This window comes from Chiloscyllium plagiosum, unplaced genomic scaffold, assembly GCF_037043375.1.
Source record: "Chiloscyllium plagiosum isolate Xiang-an unplaced genomic scaffold, Cpla_swu_hap1 HiC_scaffold_20, whole genome shotgun sequence".
Lineage (NCBI taxonomy): Eukaryota > Metazoa > Chordata > Chondrichthyes > Orectolobiformes > Hemiscylliidae > Chiloscyllium > Chiloscyllium plagiosum.
In genome coordinates this window covers 66350828-66371414 of record NW_028270158.1, presented here as the reverse complement: position 1 = coordinate 66371414, position 20587 = coordinate 66350828, and the positions used below count along the sequence as shown (strand labels likewise).

The 20587-nt window shown below is 44.0% G+C and overlaps 1 protein-coding gene across 1 annotated transcript in view; it reads left to right on the top strand.

Moving 5' to 3' along the window:
- LOC122560418 (eukaryotic translation initiation factor 3 subunit B) overlaps positions 1–20587 on the top strand; it is a 75237-nt gene that overhangs the window by 26519 nt on the left and 28131 nt on the right. The window contains exons 5-11 of the mRNA XM_087998038.1: positions 36–164; positions 4045–4202; positions 10104–10235; positions 13279–13345; positions 14220–14266; positions 15635–15845; positions 17783–17855. Of these exons, the coding sequence (XP_087854164.1) occupies positions 36–164; positions 4045–4202; positions 10104–10235; positions 13279–13345; positions 14220–14266; positions 15635–15845; positions 17783–17855 (817 nt within the window). The remainder of the gene's footprint in view (positions 1–35; positions 165–4044; positions 4203–10103; positions 10236–13278; positions 13346–14219; positions 14267–15634; positions 15846–17782; positions 17856–20587) is intronic.

The window sequence follows — 20587 nt, the reverse complement described above, 5'->3', positions numbered from 1 at the left end:
TTGCCAAAGTCATAAAACTTTTATATCTGTTATAGGGGAATCTCCGATACTGGTTGGAGGACCCAGACTGTCGAGATCAGTGCAGCATTATCTATGAATCTGGAGATAGAACAGCTATTTTGTGGAATGACATAAAAGAACCAGTTGTCATTGAAGAACGGGCAGTAAGTACTCTCTATATTTAACACTTCACGCAAATCTCTTAACTGAGAAAAGTCTTCAGAGCAATAAAAGCTCAAACACATACTAAAAACTAACTAAGGGGATCAAGAGTGGAACATTCAGCCCATCAAAACTACTCTACCACTCAGAATGCTCAAGACTCATCTTGGGCTTTAACTGCACTTTTTTTAGATTCCCTACAGTCCAACAAGACCACACTGACCTTTCGGAGAGTAACCCACCTATATGATTTCCCTACATTTACCCGTGATTAATGCACCTAACACTGTGGGCACTTTAGTATGGCCAATTTACCTGACCTGTACATCTTTGGACTATGGGAGGAAACCAGAGCATCCGGAGGAAACCCACGCAGACACGGGGAGAATGTGCAAACTCGACAAGACAGTTGCCCAAAGTGGGAATCGAATCTGGGATCCTGGTCCTGTGAGGCAGCAGTGCTAATCAATGAATCACCATGCTGCCCCCTTTCTCATCGATGGATTCCTTTGAGAGACCCAAATCTATTTATCTTAGTCTTAAATATGTTCTGTGGTGAGTTATCTACTACCCACCCCTTTTCCCCCCCCCCCCCCCCCCCCAAGAGAATTCCAATGTTTCATAATCCTTGGTTAATCCTAAATTATTGCCTTACCCTCCTGAGACTATGCCCCTACTCTCTAGTACCCTAGTCAGTAGTGTGGCAAGTGGTCGAAGGCATTTGATTTAGGCTTCAATGTCTCTGGAAGCCTGGATTTGAATCCCATTTATGCCAAGATTTCAGGACCATTGGCCTGTTAGATGCTGTTTTGGTGCAGGCCTGTTTAGCTCAGTTGGTTGGATGATTGGTGAGCAATGAGTTTGACTCAGTTGACTGGCCAATAGTATGGGTTGGATTCCTGCTCTGGCTGAGCTTATCATGAAGGATTCTTCTTCTCCATCCCTCCCCTTCCCTGAGTGAGGAATGGTGACCCTCCAGTTAAACTGCTACCAATCGTCACCTTGCTTTGGACCTGGACTCCTATATAGTCCAGACCAAGTTGGGATGACAGTTTCTTTCCCTACAGGAAACCCGATGGATTTTTTGACAATTGATTCCTGGTCATCATTAGACTCTTCCAGCTTTTTCTTCTGTTTATTAATTCATTTGTTTTTATAGTTCTTGTTTTTTAGTTTTCAATTTTAAAAACTTTTTTTAATGTTTAAAATTTTTGGAGTGTTTTGTTTAATCTCTTCAGCTTCTAGTCAGGACTACCAAATCAACCTAGGAACCAATTCAACAAACCTTTGCTGCACCACTTCCAAAGCAAGTATATCGTTCCTTGGGCATGGAGACCAACTCTATCCTCTATCCCAAGTGTGGTCCCAACAAAACCTGATTGCCTTATTTTTGTACTCTAGTATCTTTGCATGGTGATACTGCTGCATTTCTGCAGTCTTAGTAAAATGGATTAGTTGATTAAAAAGTTCATCCTTAGTTTTTTGCTCAAAGCAATACGTGGCAAGACTAAAGGTCCCAGGTTTGATTTTGAATTTGCACTAAGTTGTCTAATCATAGTTGAATTGACCATTTGGGTTGGGATGGGGTAAGCCAGTTACAAGTACTGTCTTTTAGTTCATCCTAGAATATGTGAAATTGATTCAATATTGTGAAGTGGGCTATTCACAGTCTCAAAATAACCTGAGCAAGATAGCTGAAAATGAAAAGCAGACTTCAGTGTGAGAAATTTGCCCCAACGATTTTAAAATGACTATCCTTTTGCTATACTAGGAAAAGTAATTTTAAATGGAGTACACTTTGTACTGGAACCCTCAGTGGAAATGGCATTGGTTCATTCAAATTCAACTGGAGTAGACTTTTTCAGAAAGTAATATCTCAGGATACAGTGTTAAAATATTTTGAGAATGGCATATGGTAAGGACAGTTATGATTCCCAAAACACACACTATTAGAATCATAGAATCTCAACAGTGTAGAAGTCCACAGTGACCCTCCAAAGAGCATCCCAACCAGATGCACCCCACCCCATGCCTGTAACCTTCCATTTTGTGTGGCTAATCCACGTAAGCCTAGGCATCCCTGGACATGGCAGAGCAACCTAACTTGTACATCTTTGGACTATGGAAAGCTTTGCAGGCACTGGGAAAATGTGCCAATTTCCAGTCACTTGAGACTGGAATTGAATCCGGGACCCTGGCAGCAGCAGTGCTAACCACCTGAGTTACAGTACTAATTTTTCTCTCCTCATACTTGTCTGCTATAGACTGTTTCTAAGAAATGGGTTTTTCTGGTTCGTAAACAGATCCTTTACACATAATAACATGCCACTATAAAAGTATAATATAAGTTAGGTGGACTACAGTCCTTTGGTTTAACTGCATTTTGGCAAAATGTTTACTGAATTTCCTCTTTTTTTTATTTTGTGTGTTTGCATAATTTCTAATTTGGTTAGTATTTTGGGGGCAGCTAATATCAAAATAGAATAAAAGAGAACTGTTGGGCTCACCTGCACCCTGTGCTGACAGAAACACGGCACGGTGGCACAGTGGTTAGCACTGCTGCCTCGCAGCACCAGAGACCCGGGTTCAATTCCCGCCTCAGGCGACTGACTGTGTGGAGTTTGCACATTCTCCCCGTGTCTGCGTGGGTTTCCTCCGGGTGCTCCGGTTTCCTCCCACAGTCCAAAAGATGTGCAGGTCAGGTGAATTGGCCATGCTAAATTGCCCGTAGTGGTAGGTAAGGGGTAGATGTGTAGGGGTATGGGTGGGTTGCGCTTCGGCGGGTCGGTGTGGACTTGTTGGGCCGAAGGGCCTGTTTCCACACTGTAAAGTAATCTAATCTAATCTAATGTAAAGTAATCTAATCTAATCTAATCTAAATGTATGAATGATTTCTAATGCTCCATGGTTTATTGTTAATGACTAAATGATTCCAAGACTAATCAGTGTTTAACTCATGTATCCACTGTTCTTTGATCCACGATGTTAAAAGATTTGTTGCTGGCCTTAACCAGAACTTAGGGCAGCACGATTGCTCAGTGGTTAGCACTGCAGCCTCACAGCACCAGAATCCCAGGTTCAATTCCAGCCTCTGTCCATGTGGAGTTTGCGTGTTCTCCCTGTGTCTGCGTGGGTTTCTTCCGGATGCTCTGGTTTCCTCCCACAGTCCAAAGATGTACAGGTCAGGTAAATTGGCCATACTAAAGTACCCACACTATTAGGTGCATTAGTCAGGGGTAAATGTAAGGAAATCAACCAAGATGTACAGGCCAGGTGAATTGGCCATGCTAAATTGCCCATAGTGTTACGTGCATTAGTCAGAGGGACATGAGTCTGGGTGGGTTTCCCTTTGGAGGGTCGGTGTGGACTGGTTGCGCTGAAGAGCCTGCTTCCACATTGTAGGGAATCTAATCTAAAGAAAAAGAACTTCATAGTGCAACAATAAGCAATGTCTGTGTAGGTTTACTCTGGGTAATCTGGTTTCCTCCCACAGTCCAAAGATGTGTGGGTTATGTGGATTGGCCGTGCTAAATTGCCCCAGTGTGTCCAGGGATGCCTAAGCTATGTGGATTGGCAACACAAAATGCAGGGTTACAGGCATGGGGTGCATCCATGTGGGATGCTCTTTGGAAGGTCACTGGACTTGATGAGCCAAATAGCTTGCTTCCACACTGTAGGGATTCTATGAAAACTCCATGAAGAAATCGGGTAATGTTACATGACTCAGTCTTTGCAAATATTGATCTTTTGAGGCAGTAATGTTTGCTATACTTGCTCTTTAACTGTGGGAAATGTGTCATTCCTTTGGTTGTTTACTGAGCCAGGTCCAACATTGCTCAAATTGTTTAGATTCTCACTGTGTTTTATTCTTTTTGTTAACAGCGTTGGACAGAAACATATGTTCGGTGGTCGCCCAAAGGCACTTACTTAGCAACATTCCATCAGCGTGGTATTGCTCTTTGGGGTGGGGAGAAATTCAAACAGATTCAGCGTTTCAGTCACCAAGGTGTCCAGCTAATTGATTTCTCACCATGTGAAAGGTATCTAATTTCTTTAATACTGATATACTAACACCAGTACAGATATGCCAATACTAATTTCTTTAATACTTCAAAATTTCTTTAATAATTTCCCATATATATTTTCACATTCTTAACTCTGCATTTGTAACCAAAGTGTAAGTATTTTAGTTTTCCTGCAGTCATAAACATTGAAATATTTTCGACCATCTACTCAAGTAGTTTGTAGTAGATTATTCAATCTATAATCCTTAAACATAATTCTGTTTCACTTTCCTGATGCCTGAAGTCTACACTTTATATGCACAGTATGTTAAAACAGAGAAAATACTTTGTGATTTTATGATAAGCAAAAGTGCACACACACCTTATCACTTTTTTTTATAGGTTTTGTAATGTCTACTGCAAATTGTAGTTGCTCCTCCCAACTAAATATCTTTTCCCAGCATCTAATATTTGGAGCTAGTATGTTTGCCATTGCAGGCATTATAGAAGTTAGTATCAGTTGAGGCTGGTTTCATTCTCATGCTGGATTGAGACTACCCAAACCCAGATCATGCAGAATCAATGGATGGCAAATTTCATCCCTATTTGAGCTGGATTTCACATACATTTCCCATTTATACATCAGAATTTCAAAATCTGTTTGAGGGAGAGGAACTGTGGTCTCAAACCGGTATGCTCAATTATGGAGATTTGAAGAAAGTTGTCTATAATGATTGGATAAGTCCATAGATGAGCAGTGGCAGACATTTAAGCAGATGTTTCGTATTGCTCAGCAAAATATATTCCAGTCAAAAAGAAGGATTCAATAAGAAGGATGATCTGCCTGTTGCTAACGGAGTCATAGAGTTAATACAGCACGGTTCCGTTCAACTTGTCCGTGCCAAGCAGATATCCTTAACTTATCATTTGGAAATGCGTTTGAAATCTAGCTCAAATGGGAATGAAATTTATCATCCATTGATTCTGCATGGTCTGGGTTTGGGTAGCCTCAATCCAGCATGAGCCTGAAACCAGCTTCATCTGATACTAACTTCTACAGTCCCTGCAATGGCAAACATGCTATCCCCATATATTACATGCTGGAAAAGATATTTAGCTGGGAGGAGCAACTACAACTTGCACTATTCATGTACCTAGCCAGATGGCTGTTATATGTTGTAATTACACCCACCTCCACCAGCACGTCTGGCACCTAGTTCCATACATTCACCACTAATTACATGAAAGAGTAGGCACCTCAGGTCCCTTTTGAATCTTCCCCCTCTCACCTTTAACCTATACCCTCGTGTTTTGGACTCCCCCATCCTGGGAAAAAGACCTTGACTACTCACCCTACCAATCATCATAAATTAAATTAGACAAAAACTAGCAGCAGATGGAGTTAAATGCAGCAAAGTGTGAGCTCTTGCACTTTGGTAGAAAGAATCAACAGGCAGACTATAATTTAAATCAAGAGAATCTCCTAAAGTATGCAGTAGTCTGATCCAGGAAACATAATTAGCATGCAAATACCACAAGGAATTCAGACAAATTGAATGTTGGTCTTTATTGCTGGGGGACTGCAGATTAAAAGCGGGAAGTCTTGTTACTACAGTACAGGGTGTTGCTAAGGCTGCACTTGGGGTACTGCGTTAGTTTTGCTTAACATGTGCAATATTTGCATTGGAATCAAATCAATAGGCTGATTTCTGGAATGGAAAGAGTTTGCTTATGTTATGATAATGGAGACTAATAGCTGAACCAAATCTGCCTTTCTAACTCTATTTGCAACACAATACAATTAAAACCTTCAAAGATTAGATTAGATTCTCTACAGTGTGGAAACAGGCCCTTCGGCCCAACCAGTCCACACCGACCCTCCGAAGAGTAACCCACCCAGACCCATGTCCCTCTGACTAATGCACCTAACAGTATGGTGCACCTGGAGAAAACCCACGCAGACACGGGGAGAATGTGCAAATTCCATACAGACAGTTACCCAAGGCTGGAACTGAACCTGGGACCCTGGTGCTGTGAGGCAGCAGTGCTAACCACTGCCAGGTGTTCAAAATTGACTGCAGTGGTTCCTAACCAAACTTTTTGAATGACCCAAAATTGGAGGTGTAGTGGAGAGCAAAGAAAGTTACCTCTGAGTACAGTGGGATCTTGATTAGATGGGCAGTGGATGTGTTGCTGGAAAAGTGCAGCAGGTCAGACAGTATCCAAGGAGCAGAGGAATCGACGTTTCGGACATGAGCCCTTCTTCAGGAATGAGGAAAGCATGCCAAGCAGGCAAAGATAAAAGGTAGGGAGGAGGGACTTGGGGGAGGGGCGTTGGAAATGCGATAGGTGGAAGGAGGTTAAGGTGAGAATGATAGGCTGGAGTGGGGGTGGGGGCGGAGAGGTCAGGAAGAAGATTGCAGGTTAGGAAGGTAGTGCTGAGTTCGAGGGTTGGGACTGAGATAAGGTGGGGAGAGGGGAAATGAGGAAACTGGAGAAATCGGATTTCATCCCTTATGGTTGGAGCGTTCCTAGGCGGAAGGTGAGGCGCTCTTCCTCCAGCCGTCGTGTTGCCATGGTCTGACAATGAATGAGTCCAAGGACCTGCATTCCTTGGTGGAGTGGGAGGGGGAGTTGAAGTGTTGAGCCACGGGGTGGTTGGGTTGGTTGGTCCGGGTGTCCTAGAGGTGATCTCTGAAACATTCCGCAAGTAGGCGGCCTGTCTCCCCAATATAGAGGAGGCCACATCGGGTGCAGCGGATGCAGTAAATGATGTGGGTGGAGGTGCAGGCGAATTTGTGGCAGATATGGAAGGATCCCTGTGGCCTTGGAGGGAAGTAAGGGGGTAGGTGTGGACGCAAGTTTTGCATTTCTTGCGGTTGCAGGGGAAGGTGCCGGGAGTGGAGGTTGGATTGGTGAGGGGTGTGGACCTGACGAGGGAGTCACAGGGAGTGGACTTTTCGGAACGCTGATAGGGGAGGGGAGGGAAATATATCCCTGGTGGTGGGGTCCGTTTGGAGGTGGCGGAAATGATGACGGATGATGCAAAGTAAATGGAGGTTGGTGGGGTGGTAGGTGAGGACCAGTGGGGTTCTGTCCTGGTAGCGATTGGAGGGGCGGGGCTCGTGGGCGGAGGAGCAGGAAGTGGAGGAGATGCAGTGCAGAGCATCGTCGACCATGTCTGGGGGGAAATTGCAGTCTTTGAAGAAGGAGGCCATCTGGGTTGTTCGGTATTGGAACTGGTCCTCCTGGGGGCAGATGCGGCGGACACGAAGGAATTGGGAATATGGGATTGCATTTTTACAGGGGACAGGGTGGGAGGAGGTGTAGCTGTGGGAGTTGGTCGGTTTATAGTAAATGTCCGTGTTGATTCGGTCGCCCGAGATAGAAATGGAGAGGTCTAGAGAGGGGAGGGAGGAGTCTGAGACGGTCCAGGTAAATTTGAGTTTGGGGTAGAAGGTGTTGATAAAGTGGATGAACTGTTCACCCTCCTCGTGGGAGCACGAGGCAGTGCTGATACATTCATCGATGTAGTGGAGGAAAAGGTGGGTGTGGTGCCAGTGTAGCTGCGGATTACAAAGAGGCAGACATAGCTGGGGCAGCTACACTGGTACCACCCCCCACCTTTTCCTCCATATACATTGTATCATCCGTCGTCATTTCCGCCACCTCCATAAGGACTCCACCACCAGGATATATTTCCCTCCCCTCCCCTATCAGCGTTCCGAAAAGTCCACTCCCTCCGTGACTCCCTCATCAGGTCCACACCCCCCACCAACCCAACCTCCATTCTCGGCACCTTCCCCTGCAACCGCAAGAAATGCAAAACTTGCGCCCACAACCCCCCCCCCCCCCCCCCTTTACTTCCCTCCAAGGCCCCAAGAGATCCTTCATATCCGCCACAAATTCACCTGCACCTCCACACACATCATTTACTGCATCCGCTGCATCCGATGTGGCCTCCTCTATATTGAGGAGACAGGCCGCCTACTTGCGGAACGTTTCAGAGATCACCTCTGGGACACCCGGACCAACCAACCCAACCACCCCGTGGCTCAACACTTCAACTCCCCCTCCCACTCCACCAAGGACATGCAGGTCCTTGGACTCCTCCATCGCCAGACCATGGCAACACGACGGCTGGAGGAAGAGCACCTCATATGCCGCATCGGAACCCTCCAACCACAAGGGATGAACTCCGATTTCTCCAGTTTCCTCATTTCCACTACACCCCCCCCCACCTTGTCTCAGTCCCAACTCTCGAACTCAGCACCACCTCCCTAACCTGCAATCTTCTTCCTAACCTCTCTGCCCCCACCCCCACTCCGGCCTATCACCCTCACCTTAACCTCCTTCCGCCTATCGCATTTCCAACACCTCTCCTCCCTACCTTTTATCTTTGCCTGCTTGGCGCACTTTCCTCATTCCTGAAGAAGGGCTCATACCGAAACATTGATTCTCCTGCTCCTTGGATGCTGCCTGATCTGCTGTGCTTTTCCAGCAACACATTTTCATGCTTTCCTTTATACTGATTAGAGTATTGAGTATAGGAGTTGGGAGCTCATGTTGCGGTTATACAGGACATTGGTTAGGCCATTTGGAATATTGCGTACAGTCCTGGTCTCCTTCCTATCGAAAAGGTGTTGTGAAACCTGAAAAGGTTCAGAAAGGATTTACAAGGATGTTGCCAGGGTTGGAGGATTTGAGCTATAGGGAGAGGCTGAATAGGCTGGGGCTATTTTCTGAGGATTGTTGGAGGCTGAGGGATGACTTTATAGATGTATATAAAATCATGAGAGGCATGGATAGGATAAATAGGTGAGGTCTTTTTCCTGAGGTGAGGGGGAGCCCAGAACCAGAGGGCATCAGTTTCGGGTGAGAGGGGAAAGATTTAAAAGAGACCTAAGGGCCAACTTTTTCACGCAGAGGGTGTTACATGTATGGAATGAGCTCCCATCTGGATGGGTATATGAATAGGAAAGGTTTAGAGTGATATGGGCAAATCGGACTAGATTAGTTGAAGATGTCTTGTTACGTGGATTAGTTTGACTGAAGGGTCTGTTTCCATGCTGTATGTCTCTGACCAATCCCAGGTTATGAATAATCAATTCTCGACACCTGTTTGTAGCTTAAACAAAAACTTAGCAATTGTTAATGATACAGTAACTTTAGCAGAACAAAATTAAACATAGGTATCCATAGAATTATGATGCTTTAACATTAGTTTTCAACCCATTCACACAAAAGACAGACAACAAACACAGTTAAGGAACACATAAAATAAATCTGGCCAGATTAGATTAGATTCCCTACAGTATGGAAACAGCTCATTTGGCCTAACAAGTCCATACCGACCCTCTGAAGAGTAATCCACCCAGATCCATTCTCATACCCAAAAACGCATCCCTGAGATTCATGAATCTTTTGATCAAAAATGAACCTATAATTAACTTTCAGTCCTGGCTTCTCAGATGGGCCACAGTTTCTTTTTGATTTTTAACATCTCTGTTGACATCTTCAAACCAAAATAAAATAAAAATAATGGAAAATCAGTGAAGGTTTTAACATTTATCAAGAACAGCTAAACAAGGTTAGGCCTTTATTCATTAGCGTTTGGAACAAAGAAGGATGTTTTTATTGAATCGTGCAAGATTTTGGGTAAGCTTAATGTATGTAAAAGTATAACAAAGTATTTTAAGAGAAGGTCAGTAGATTTTTGAAGTAATGAGTTGAAGCCTATAAGGAGCTGATACCAAAGAGGTGTTGAAGTCTGGCACAGAAAGCCAGACTTAGATTGGCAGGGTAGGGTTCAGTGGCTGGAATGACCCACTTTTGCTCCAGTTTCTTATGTTCTTGTGTGTTGTGAAAACAACTGTCATAGATATGATGAAAAATGTATGTGAATGCAGTCAAATTTGTCATATTATTACTTTATAGATATATGGTGTCATTTAGCCCTTTAATGGATACAAAAGATGATCCTCAAGCCATTATCATTTGGGATGTGTTAACAGGCCAGAAGAAGCGAGGATTCCATTGTGAGAGTTCTGCTCATTGGCCAATATTCAAGTGAGTGTGGTCTGAAGAATTGTTGTATAGTGCTTTAAAGTGATCCATTGAATATTGAATAATGTAACTGTGCATGTTCGCAATGTTTACTTCAAAATTCATATGGCTTTCTGTTAAGACTCTTTCTGTCACATGCTTGCCATGTTACATGGGTGGCACAGTGGTTAGCACTGCTGCCTCACAGCACCAGAGACCTGGGTTCAAGTCCTGCCTCAGGCGACTGACTGTGTGGAGTTTGCACATTCTCCCAGTGTCTACGTGGGTTTCCTCTGGGTGCTCCAGTTTCCTCCCACAGTCCAAAAATGTGCAGGTTAGGTGAATTGCCCATGCTAAATTGCCCGTAATGTTAGTAGAAGGGGTAAATGTAGGGGCGTGGGACTGGATGGGTTGTGCTTCGGCGAGTTGGTGTGGACTTGCTGGGCCGAATGGCCTGTTTCCACACTGTAGGGAATCTAATCTTAACTAATATTTATCTACACGTTTTGGATATTCGTAGATGATGATTCCTCTGGAGTTTGACTTTCCTCAATAGCTTAGTCCCTCGAGTATAATTTGAAAAGCCAATTGTTAAAGGATGTTACTAAAACTAATTTTGGTTCTGTCTTTAATTTACCTACAAAGTGAAATAACGCAAACAGTCCCTGACTCAACCACTCCATCATTTCTGGAAGTGTTTCTTTTTGTCATCTATGCGCAATTGAAACTCCCAGCACCACCACCTCTGTAATATGGACATTTTTCAAGATGTCACCATTGGAGTATCTGCACTCCAGCTCACTCTTTTTTCTCTTTTCTCTTTTCTCTTTTCTCTTTTCTCTTTTCTCTTTTCTCTTTTCTCTTTTCTCTTTTCTCTTCTCCCTCCCCTCCCCACTCCCCTCCCCACTCCCCTCCCCACTCCCCTCCCCACTCCCCTCCCCACTCCCCTCCCCACTCCCCTCCCCACTCCCCTCCCCACTCCCCTCCCCACTCCCCTCCCCACTCCCCTCCCCACTCCCCTCCCCACTCCCCTCCCCACTCCCCTCCCCACTCCCCTCCCCACTCCCCTCCCCACTCCCCTCCCCACTCCCCTCCCCACTCCCCTCCCCACTCCCCTCCCCACTCCCCTCCCCACTCCCCTCCCCACTCCCCTCCCCACTCCCCTCCCCACTCCCCTCCCCACTCCCCTCCCCACTCCCCTCCCCACTCCCCTCCCCACTCCCCTCCCCACTCCCCTCCCCACTCCCCTCCCCACTCCCCTCCCCACTCCCCTCCCCACTCCCCTCCCCACTCCCCTCCCCACTCCCCTCCCCACTCCCCTCCCCACTCCCCTCCCCACTCCCCTCCCCACTCCCCTCCCCACTCCCCTCCCCACTCCCCTCCCCACTCCCCTCCCCACTCCCCTCCCCACTCCCCTCCCCACTCCCCTCCCCACTCCCCTCCCCACTCCCCTCCCCACTCCCCTCCCCACTCCCCTCCCCACTCCCCTCCCCCCTCTCTTCTCTCTCTTCTTCTCTCTTCTTCTCTCTTCTTCTCTCTTCTTCTCTCTTCTTCTCTCTTCTTCTCTCTTCTTCTTCTCTCTTCTTCTCCTCTCTTCTTCTCCTCTCTTCTTCTCCTCTCTTCTTCTCCTCTCTTCTTCTCTCTTCTTCTCCTCTCTTCTTCTCCTCTCTTCTCCTCTCTTCTCTTCTCTTCTCTTCTCTCTCTCTCCTCTCTCCTCTCTCCTCTCTTCTCTCTCCTCTCTCTCTTTTCTCTCTCCGCTCTCTCTTTTCTCTCTCCGCTCTCTCTCTTTTTTCTCTCTGCTCTCTCTCTCACTTTCTTTCTTGGTGTCACACTCAGTCTCCCTTTCTATCATGCACACGTAAGTCTATGAGATGAATTTGCATTTGCAGATGTTATATTTTGTTGAAAAAGCACACAATCCGTAGGCAATGTGACATTTTATAAATTCCTACTTTGGAAATAAAACCAGTTCTGACTTCATGTTGGGATACAGATGACCTATAACCTTGCACTTTTATTGCATTGTCTGAGTTGAGATGTCACTTTTTTTAATCCACTGATAAAATCTGAAGTTATCTCAGGGCTGTGCGTTGAAAGACATTCTGGGATTTACATATTAATCAATCGAAACCTGCATCCCCATTCTAAGTAATTAAAGTCTTAACAGTAATTTAGGTTTGTCTAATACATCGCATCAGTTGTATGACACTTTGATCTTTGACTTATAAATTCTGTGTCTGATGTACCTGCCCCACTAGCTACCTGATGAAGGAGCAGTGCTTCAAAAGCTTTACTTTCAAATAAACCTGTTGGACTATTATCTGGTATTGTGTGATGTTTAACTATATGAAGATAAAGTTAAAGGTAATATTGTCTAGTTAACACAGCTAATATCCCGCCATCTCTTGTAATAAATGTAATTGAAGTAATAAAATAACATTGTGTTGTTCGTCAGTTTTAAGTGTGACCTTTATAAGTTCATTGCCAGAGAGAAAACACTATCTAATTTTAAATACTTAGGAAGAATTTCTCCTTAACTGTTTTTCTCAAGAGTGTGTTTTCTGTTGTCTTCTCATCCACAGTTCTCTACTTATTTTTACTGACCACCTGCTGACCCAACATTTTTTATCATGGATTTATTTCTCACTCACAGCCCATAGCCTGCATTTACAAATTTAGTTAAAAATAAATCGAAGTAGTTTCTCCAGCCACAATTACAAATCATTCCAGCAACTTCCCATTTCTTCTCATTTCCAGGTTTTTCATTATACAGTAACTTAATGTTCTTGCACAGTGGGACCATCTTTTTAACATGATTGCATTACACTGTACTCCTGTTTTCTTTCTCTCCATTACTATCACTACAAACAATCTACTTGCTAATTCTACATTGTCTCTTAACTCAGAGTATTTCCAATGGAATTGTTTTTGCAGTAAATTTTGAAATGTGTACAACATTCTGGAAGTATTGCTTTGTACTTGGACCACATTTAATGTTGAAGACTCTGCTTTTGAAAGCATGAACCATAGAATATGTATGTCATTTTAAATTGTGGTTCTTCAATAGATGGAGCCATGATGGGAAATTTTTTGCACGAATGACACAAGACACACTTAGTATTTATGAAACACCTGTGAGTATTTCTGTTAATTGGGAGAATCTTAAAATGAAAAGTTAAAGGAGAGCTCCATAAGCAAAATAAAATAATTAAACATCAGATGAATAGATTGTTTTTCTTTGTTTGAAATTGTTTGCCAGTAGTAATGGGGAATTTGAATGTAAGCAATTTTGTGTTGGTTATTGTCAAGAATGTGGAGACCCCATAAGAAGTGGGAGAGATCACAATCAGATCTAGAATTTCAAAAATATAATGGGAAGGCGCCAACATACAGGCAGCAATGAAATGTGAAAACATCCTGTTTTGAACAGTATTGTGAGGAAATGAAATATACAGGTGATACATTTAGTAAATATCTCAATTATCGAGCTTCAGTAAGCAGTATTTGTTTTTCACAAGGGAAGTAACATCTGCTTAATATTTATTTTTAAATCTCATTTGAAGGTTTGTACATTAGTTGTAAATAACTATAAACCTTGGTTTTGGCTGTATTACCAAATGGAAACTTTAGTAAACTAGAAAAAAATGGAATTACCAGTGAATTTGTATTAATATTTCAATATGACAAAGTGGCACTGGTGACTTCTCTGTAAACTCATGCAGAGCTGGCCTTTAACAATCAATCCTGGTCTGATTGGCAATTCCGTGGTGGATCAGTGTTCACTGTCTAACTTCAAGAAGTTTGATCTCATGAGAAAGGAATTATTGATTGCACAGCAACCAAGGAACACAAGCTGAAGCAAGCTAGGGTCAAAGTTGGGGAAGGGAAATATGTGACAATAGACAAATCAAACTTGACCGAGCAGTGAATGCGATTTTAGTTTTGAAGTTTTCAAGTTTTTATTTTTGAGTTCAACGAAGCTAATGCTACTTTTTCATAAATTCTCAGTCAATGGGGCTGTTGGATAAGAAAAGTCTGAAGATCAGTGGAATTAAGTAAGTGCATGTCCTATATGATGATGGTAAATTTCCAGATTTTGTTGACTTCTAGATTTATTTAAAAGGTGACCGCTTTGAGTATTCTGTTGATTTATGTTTTTAAATTTTTTTGCCTGTGTTATGCCTGCATCACCATTTTGTCGTGTATAGAACATTCTGCTTTTACACCTGCATGACTGTCTCTTCAAGCTATCTATTACAAGTGTATTACACCAGATCAGGGTCATCTTTCTCTCTCCCACTTGCAGCCACTCGCTGTCTCGCTTCTCGCCTCCCTTCTCCCCAGCTCCACCTCACTCTGTTTCCCTTCCCCTCCCTTTCTGTCTCCACTCCACCTCTCTTTCCTCCCCCTCCCCCGTCTGTCTCCCCTTCTTCCGTAGCACCTTTTTGTCTCCCCTGCCCTGCCCTACCCCTTCATGTTGCCTCTTTCGTCTCCCCTCCATGCCCCACTCTGTCTCCCCTCACACGCTCCCCTCTGTCTTCAATCCCCCCGGTCTCCTCTCACAGCCCCCTCCCTTCCCACATGCCGCTCCCCCTCCCCCAGCTGTCTCCCCTCCCCCAGCTGTCTCCCCTCCCTCTCCTCACCATCTGTCTCCCCTTCTCTTCCTGCCCCCCCACCCCATTCTGCCTTCCCTCCCCTGCTTGTCTCCCTTCTCTTCCCCCCCCCCCCTTGTCTCCTCTTCCCCCCCCCCCTTGTCTCCTCTTTCCCCCCCCCCCCTTGTCTCCTCTTCCCCCCCCCCCCCCTTGTCTCCTCTTCCCCCCCCCCCCTCTTGTCTCCTCTTCCCCCCCCTCTTGTCTCCTCTTCCCCCCCCCCCCCCTCTTGTCTCCTCTTCCCCCCCCCCCCCCCTTGTCTCCTCTTCCCCCCCCCCCTCTTGTCTCCTCTTCCCCCCCCCTCTTGTCTCCTCTTCCCCCCCCCTCTTGTCTCCTCTTCCCCCTCTTGTCTCCTCTTCCCCCTCTTGTCTCCTCTTCCCCCTCTTGTCTCCTCTTCCCCCTCTTGTCTCCTCTTCCCCCTCTTGTCTCCTCTTCCCCCTCTTGTCTCCTCTTCCCCCTCTTGTCTCCTCTTCCCCCTCTTGTCTCCTCTTCCCCCTCTTGTCTCCTCTTCCCCCTCTTGTCTCCTCTTCCCCCTCTTGTCTCCTCTTCCCCCCCTAAGCTCTGTCTCCCCTTACCCCCATCTCCCAGCACTTCCTCACTCTCTTCCTCCCCCACTCCTGTCCACTTCCTTTTTTCCTTCTCCTTTCCCCTTGTTCTCATAAATCCACCCTTTACTGCACCCCGCCCTCTACCGGATTTTGTTGCAGTCAGAATTTCTACATGCTATAAGTTATATTCTATATGCTATTAAATTAGATTCTGTTTTCTCACTAGGGATTTCTCATGGTCTCCAGGTGATAACGTTATTGCATTCTGGGTGCCAGAGGACAAAGATATTCCAGCCAGAGTCACATTAATGCAGTTTCCAACACGACAAGAAATGAGAGTGCGCAATCTGTTCAATGTAGTGGACTGTAAATTGCACTGGCAGAAAAATGGCGATTACCTGTGTGTGAAAGTGGATAGAACCCTGAAGGGTATACAGGTACATTTGTATGGATGCAGCTGATAAGATTGCAAGAAAAGCCCAAACAAAGAATTGGATTTCAAATAGCTTGTTTCATCTGGCACAAGTTTGCCTGTTTTGCAAACCAAAATAATTAAACATAAAATGAATCTAGGGTGGATTTTTTTTTTTGTTTTACTTCAGAAGACATCAGTGTTGAGTATAGAAGCATGTTTAGTTTCTCTGTCGTATGGAAGTTTCAGGGCGGATCAGGAAATAAGTTACCTCAACAGAAGAATTTAGTTTGCGCATTTTCCAAATCAAGTGAATTTGGTTAGAAATCTGCAGGTTTTTAAGAACTTAAAAAGTTTAGGCTTGCATATTTGTGAAAACTTCAAATTGGGAAGGATTGCATTTCTCCACAGTCCAGAGGAAAGATCCTGAAAGGAGTCAATTAATTAGTACCTTGGAGAGGGTGCAGTTTCACTTGAATCTTTATTGCATAATTTTGGGAATGAATTGAAATTTAATTTTGCTGACTGGTCTTTGTTCTTTGAATAGCTTTATTATATTTCTTTTTGCATAATAAACTTCTGCTCTGTTAAAGAAAATCCACAACTAATGAAAATATTTCTCAATGATTAATCATCTTCTTAGTTAACTTGGCAAATAAAATGACTTATCAAGCCAAGTTTCATTCTGGGACCTGGACAAACAGATTTCCTGAATTGTCCCCTCCTTGCGGGTGGAGGGAATTCTATTTTCTACATTGACAATTGTATGTTGAATTCTTACAAAGGGTAGATGCTTCCAGTTGGTGAAAAGTTTGCATCTGATCATTTTGCAGCAACTAGCACTAATTCCAGATGTGAATTTAAGCATCCATGTTTTCTTAAAACAGTTTGGTCTCATCCCGTTCCAAAATTGTTCATCCTAAAACTCTTTCACCCATAAGTTGTCATGCAATTCCATTGCTGAAAATGTGTTGCTGGAAAAGCGCAGCAGGTCAGGCAGCATCCAAGGAGCAGGAGAATCGACGTTTCGAGCATGAGCCCTTCTTCAGGAATGAGGAAAGTGTGTCAAACAGGCTAAGATAAAAGGTAGGGAGGAGGGACTTGGGGGAGGGGCGTTGGAAATGCGGTAGGTGGAAGGAGGTTAAAGTGGGGGTGATAGGCCGGAGTGGGGGTGGGGGCGGAGAGGTCAGGAAGAAGATTGCAGGTTAGGAAGGTGGTACTGAGTTCGAGGGTTGGGACTGAGACAAGGTGGGGAGAGGGGAAATGAGGAAACGGGAGAAATCTGAATTCATCCCTTGTGGTTGGAGGGTTCCTAGGCGGAAGGTGAGGCGCTCTTCCTCCAGTCGTCGTGTTGCTATGGTCTGGCGATGCAGGAGTCCAAGGACCTGCATGTCCTTGGTGGAGTGGGAGGGGGAGTTGAAGTGTTGAGCCAAGGGGTGGTTTGGTTGGTTAGTCCGGGTGTCCCAGAGGTGTTCTCTGAACCCCCACACCGGCCTATCTCCCTCACCTTAACTTCCTTCCACCTATCGCATTTCCAACGCCCCTCCCCTAAGTCCCTCCTCCCTACCTTTTATCTTAGCCTGCTTGGCACACTTTCCTCATTCCTGAAGAAGGGCTCATGCCCGAAACGTCGATTCTCCTGCTCCTTGGATGCTGCCTGACCTGTGCTTTTCCAGCAACACATTTTCAGCTCTGATCTCCAGCATCTGCAGTCTTGACTTTCTCCTATGCATTTCCATTGGTTTGCTATTAAGAGGGTAAATTTTAAGTTTAATTAAATTATGTACTTGGTTACTTATACAACTGTGAATACATTTTAATTGAGCAAAAGATCTTAGATTTTAAAATTTTTGCACTGTTGACATTGAGATTGAAGAACTGAAATTAAGTCAGTTGCTCTTGTTGACATTCTGATCTGAAGTTAATTGCGTAAATAATATTTATTATGCTCTCCTTCTGCAGGGTCTTGTGACTAATTTTGAAATTTTCAGAATGAGAGAAAAGCAGGTTCCTGTGGATGTAGTGGAAATGAAAGGTAGGTTATTGCAAATTGACCTCTGTCTTTATTGAACTTCTTGCTGGAGGTTGACAACCATAATTGACATTTCTGTTGAATTTCATCTGATCGTATAGAGTTGGTAATTGGGTGTTTTTCTTCCCTCAATTAGCTTCCAGGGTGAATTTGAGTGTTTCATGGTTTGATAATGGATTACTTGAAAATGGCTATTAAATGTTTCACATCGTTGAAAGAAGAACAAGTCTGACATTGAAGCTTCAGGCGTGATTGGCAGGGTGGAGGGGAATGTAAGACATGAGGCTGTTGTATTATTTATAAAAGTATAAGGTAATGAAGGAGCATGTCTTAGGCATATGGGATGCTTGCCTTCATTAGTCAGGGTATAGGATATAGGAGCAAGGAAGTCTTGTGAAACTTTATAGAGCATTGGTTAAGCCACAGGTGGAATACTGTGTGCAGTTCAGCTCGACATACTATTGGGAAGGCGTGATTTGAATGGAGACGGTACAGAGGGCATTCACCAGTATGTTGCCTGGAATGGGAAGTTATGAGGAGAGACTGGATAAACTGGATTTTGTTTTCCCTGGAAGCTGTAGGTGGGAATCTGGATGAGATATATAAAATTGAGAGGTGTAGGTAGGGTACATTGTGAGAATATTTTCCCAGTGGCAGATGCGTTGAAGACCAGAGGGCACAACTTTAAGATGAGGAGTAAGTGGTTTAAAGGAGATCTGAATACATTTTCTACCTAGAAAATGTTAGAAATATGAAGCATGCTGATTGATGGAGTGAAGGAGACTACCTTTGCGTCTGTGTGAACACTTAAAATGCTGAAGTAATGTATAAATAAATGAGATTACTATAATTTCTTAGTGCATCCCTACCACGTCAATGCTGACCAAGTCGTACACAACACAGGAGAGGTGGTTCATCATGCCTGTACTGGCTCTGAGAATGCAATCTAACTTGTCAGACTGCCTTGTTCTTTCCACGTAATCCTGCAAATCTTCACCCTTCCGAGTACTTGTCCAGTTTTCCTTTGATATCTATTAAAGGTGCTTTCACTATCCTTTCAACTGGTATATTCACTGCTTTAAAAATGTTCTCCTGTTGCAATTTATTTTGCCAAGTCTGCAATTTATTCTTTTCTACTCTGCTAAAATCCTTTTGTCTGCTTGTGATATTTATACTTTATGGAGAACAGGTTTCTCTAATCCCTTCACCATACCTGTTGATCTTTTATGATCTTCACTGAAACCTTTGCATTTTTCTGAATGTGTGATGTCTAGACTTTGCATCCAGATAAGGCCTCACTAGCATTTATGGAGTTTTATTATAGTATTCTTTTATTTTTGCACACTGCCTTGATTTATAAAGCCAAGAATCACCTGTTTATTTTGATAGCTGTCTCAACTTTCTGTGCTGTCTACAAAGACTCATTGACATACATTGCATCCTTCCCTGTCACCTGTTCCAATGTTGACTCTTAACTAATTTGTATAACTTTATATTGAAGTAGTCATTCTTCCTACTCTTGCTGCTCGTTCTTAGAGATGTTCCTGTATAGAGATGTTGTTACACATCTCTGAAGCAGATGGGCCTTGAACTGTGCCCTCCTGGTTCTGGGGTAGGAATGTTGCCTCTGTGCCACAAGAGAGCCCCTAACCTCCATTCAAAGGAGAAACAATTTGAAGCAATAAATTGATAGCAAAAACATGTAATTAATAGTAATGACCAAGCAGCAGAGCTAATCAATAAAAAAAAACTTTTGCCATCTTATTTAAACTCAGTGGCTTCGTGATTAGCACTGCTATCCCACAGTGCCAGAGACCCGGGTCCTTGGGTGACTGTGTAATATTTGCACGTTCTCCCTGTGTCTGTGTGGGTTTCTGCAGGGTGTTCCAGTTTCCTCCCACAGTCCACATGATTGAGTTTTTTTGAAGAAGTGATTAAGAACATGGATGAAGGTAGAGTGGTCGATGTTGTCTCCAAGGTCTTTAGCAAGGCCTTCGGCAGGGTTTCACATGGTAGACTAATTAGTAAGGTTAGATCACTTGGTATCCAGGGAGAGCTAGCCAGTTGGACAGAAAATTGGCTTGATGGTAGAAGATGGTGGTAGAAGGTGGTTGATCCGACTGGAGGCCTGTGACCAGCAGTGTGCTGGTGTTTCGTCATTTGTATAAATGTTTCAGATTCATGTAGCGCAGAAAAAGCCATTTGGCCAATCAAGTCTGCGCTGACATAACTACCACTAAAAGTATGCTAATCCAATTTCCTGCACTTGTCCCATATCTTTGAATGTTATGATATTGCAAGTGCTCATCCAAATATTTTTAAATGCCATAAGGTTTCCAGCCTCCACTACTTTCCCAGGAAATGCAGTCCCGATCTCCTCCACCCGCTGAGGGAAAGTTTTTTCCCCCAGTTCACTCTGAATCTCCTGCCCCTTACTCGAAAGCCATGGCCTCTTGTGACTGACTCCTCGACCAAGAGGATCAACTGTTCTCTATTCATCCTGTCCATACCCATTGTAATCTTGTACACTTCAATAATGTCCTCCCTTTGTCTTCTCCTTTTTAGAGAAAACAAATCAAGCCTATCTAATCTCTCCTTATAGCTCAATTGTTCCATTCCACGCAACAGCCTCTGTACCCCTTTTAGTACTATCACACCCTATAATGAAGTGACCAGAACTTCAGCTGTGGTCAATTCAGTGCTTTGTTCAATTCCATCCTTATCTCCTTGCTCTT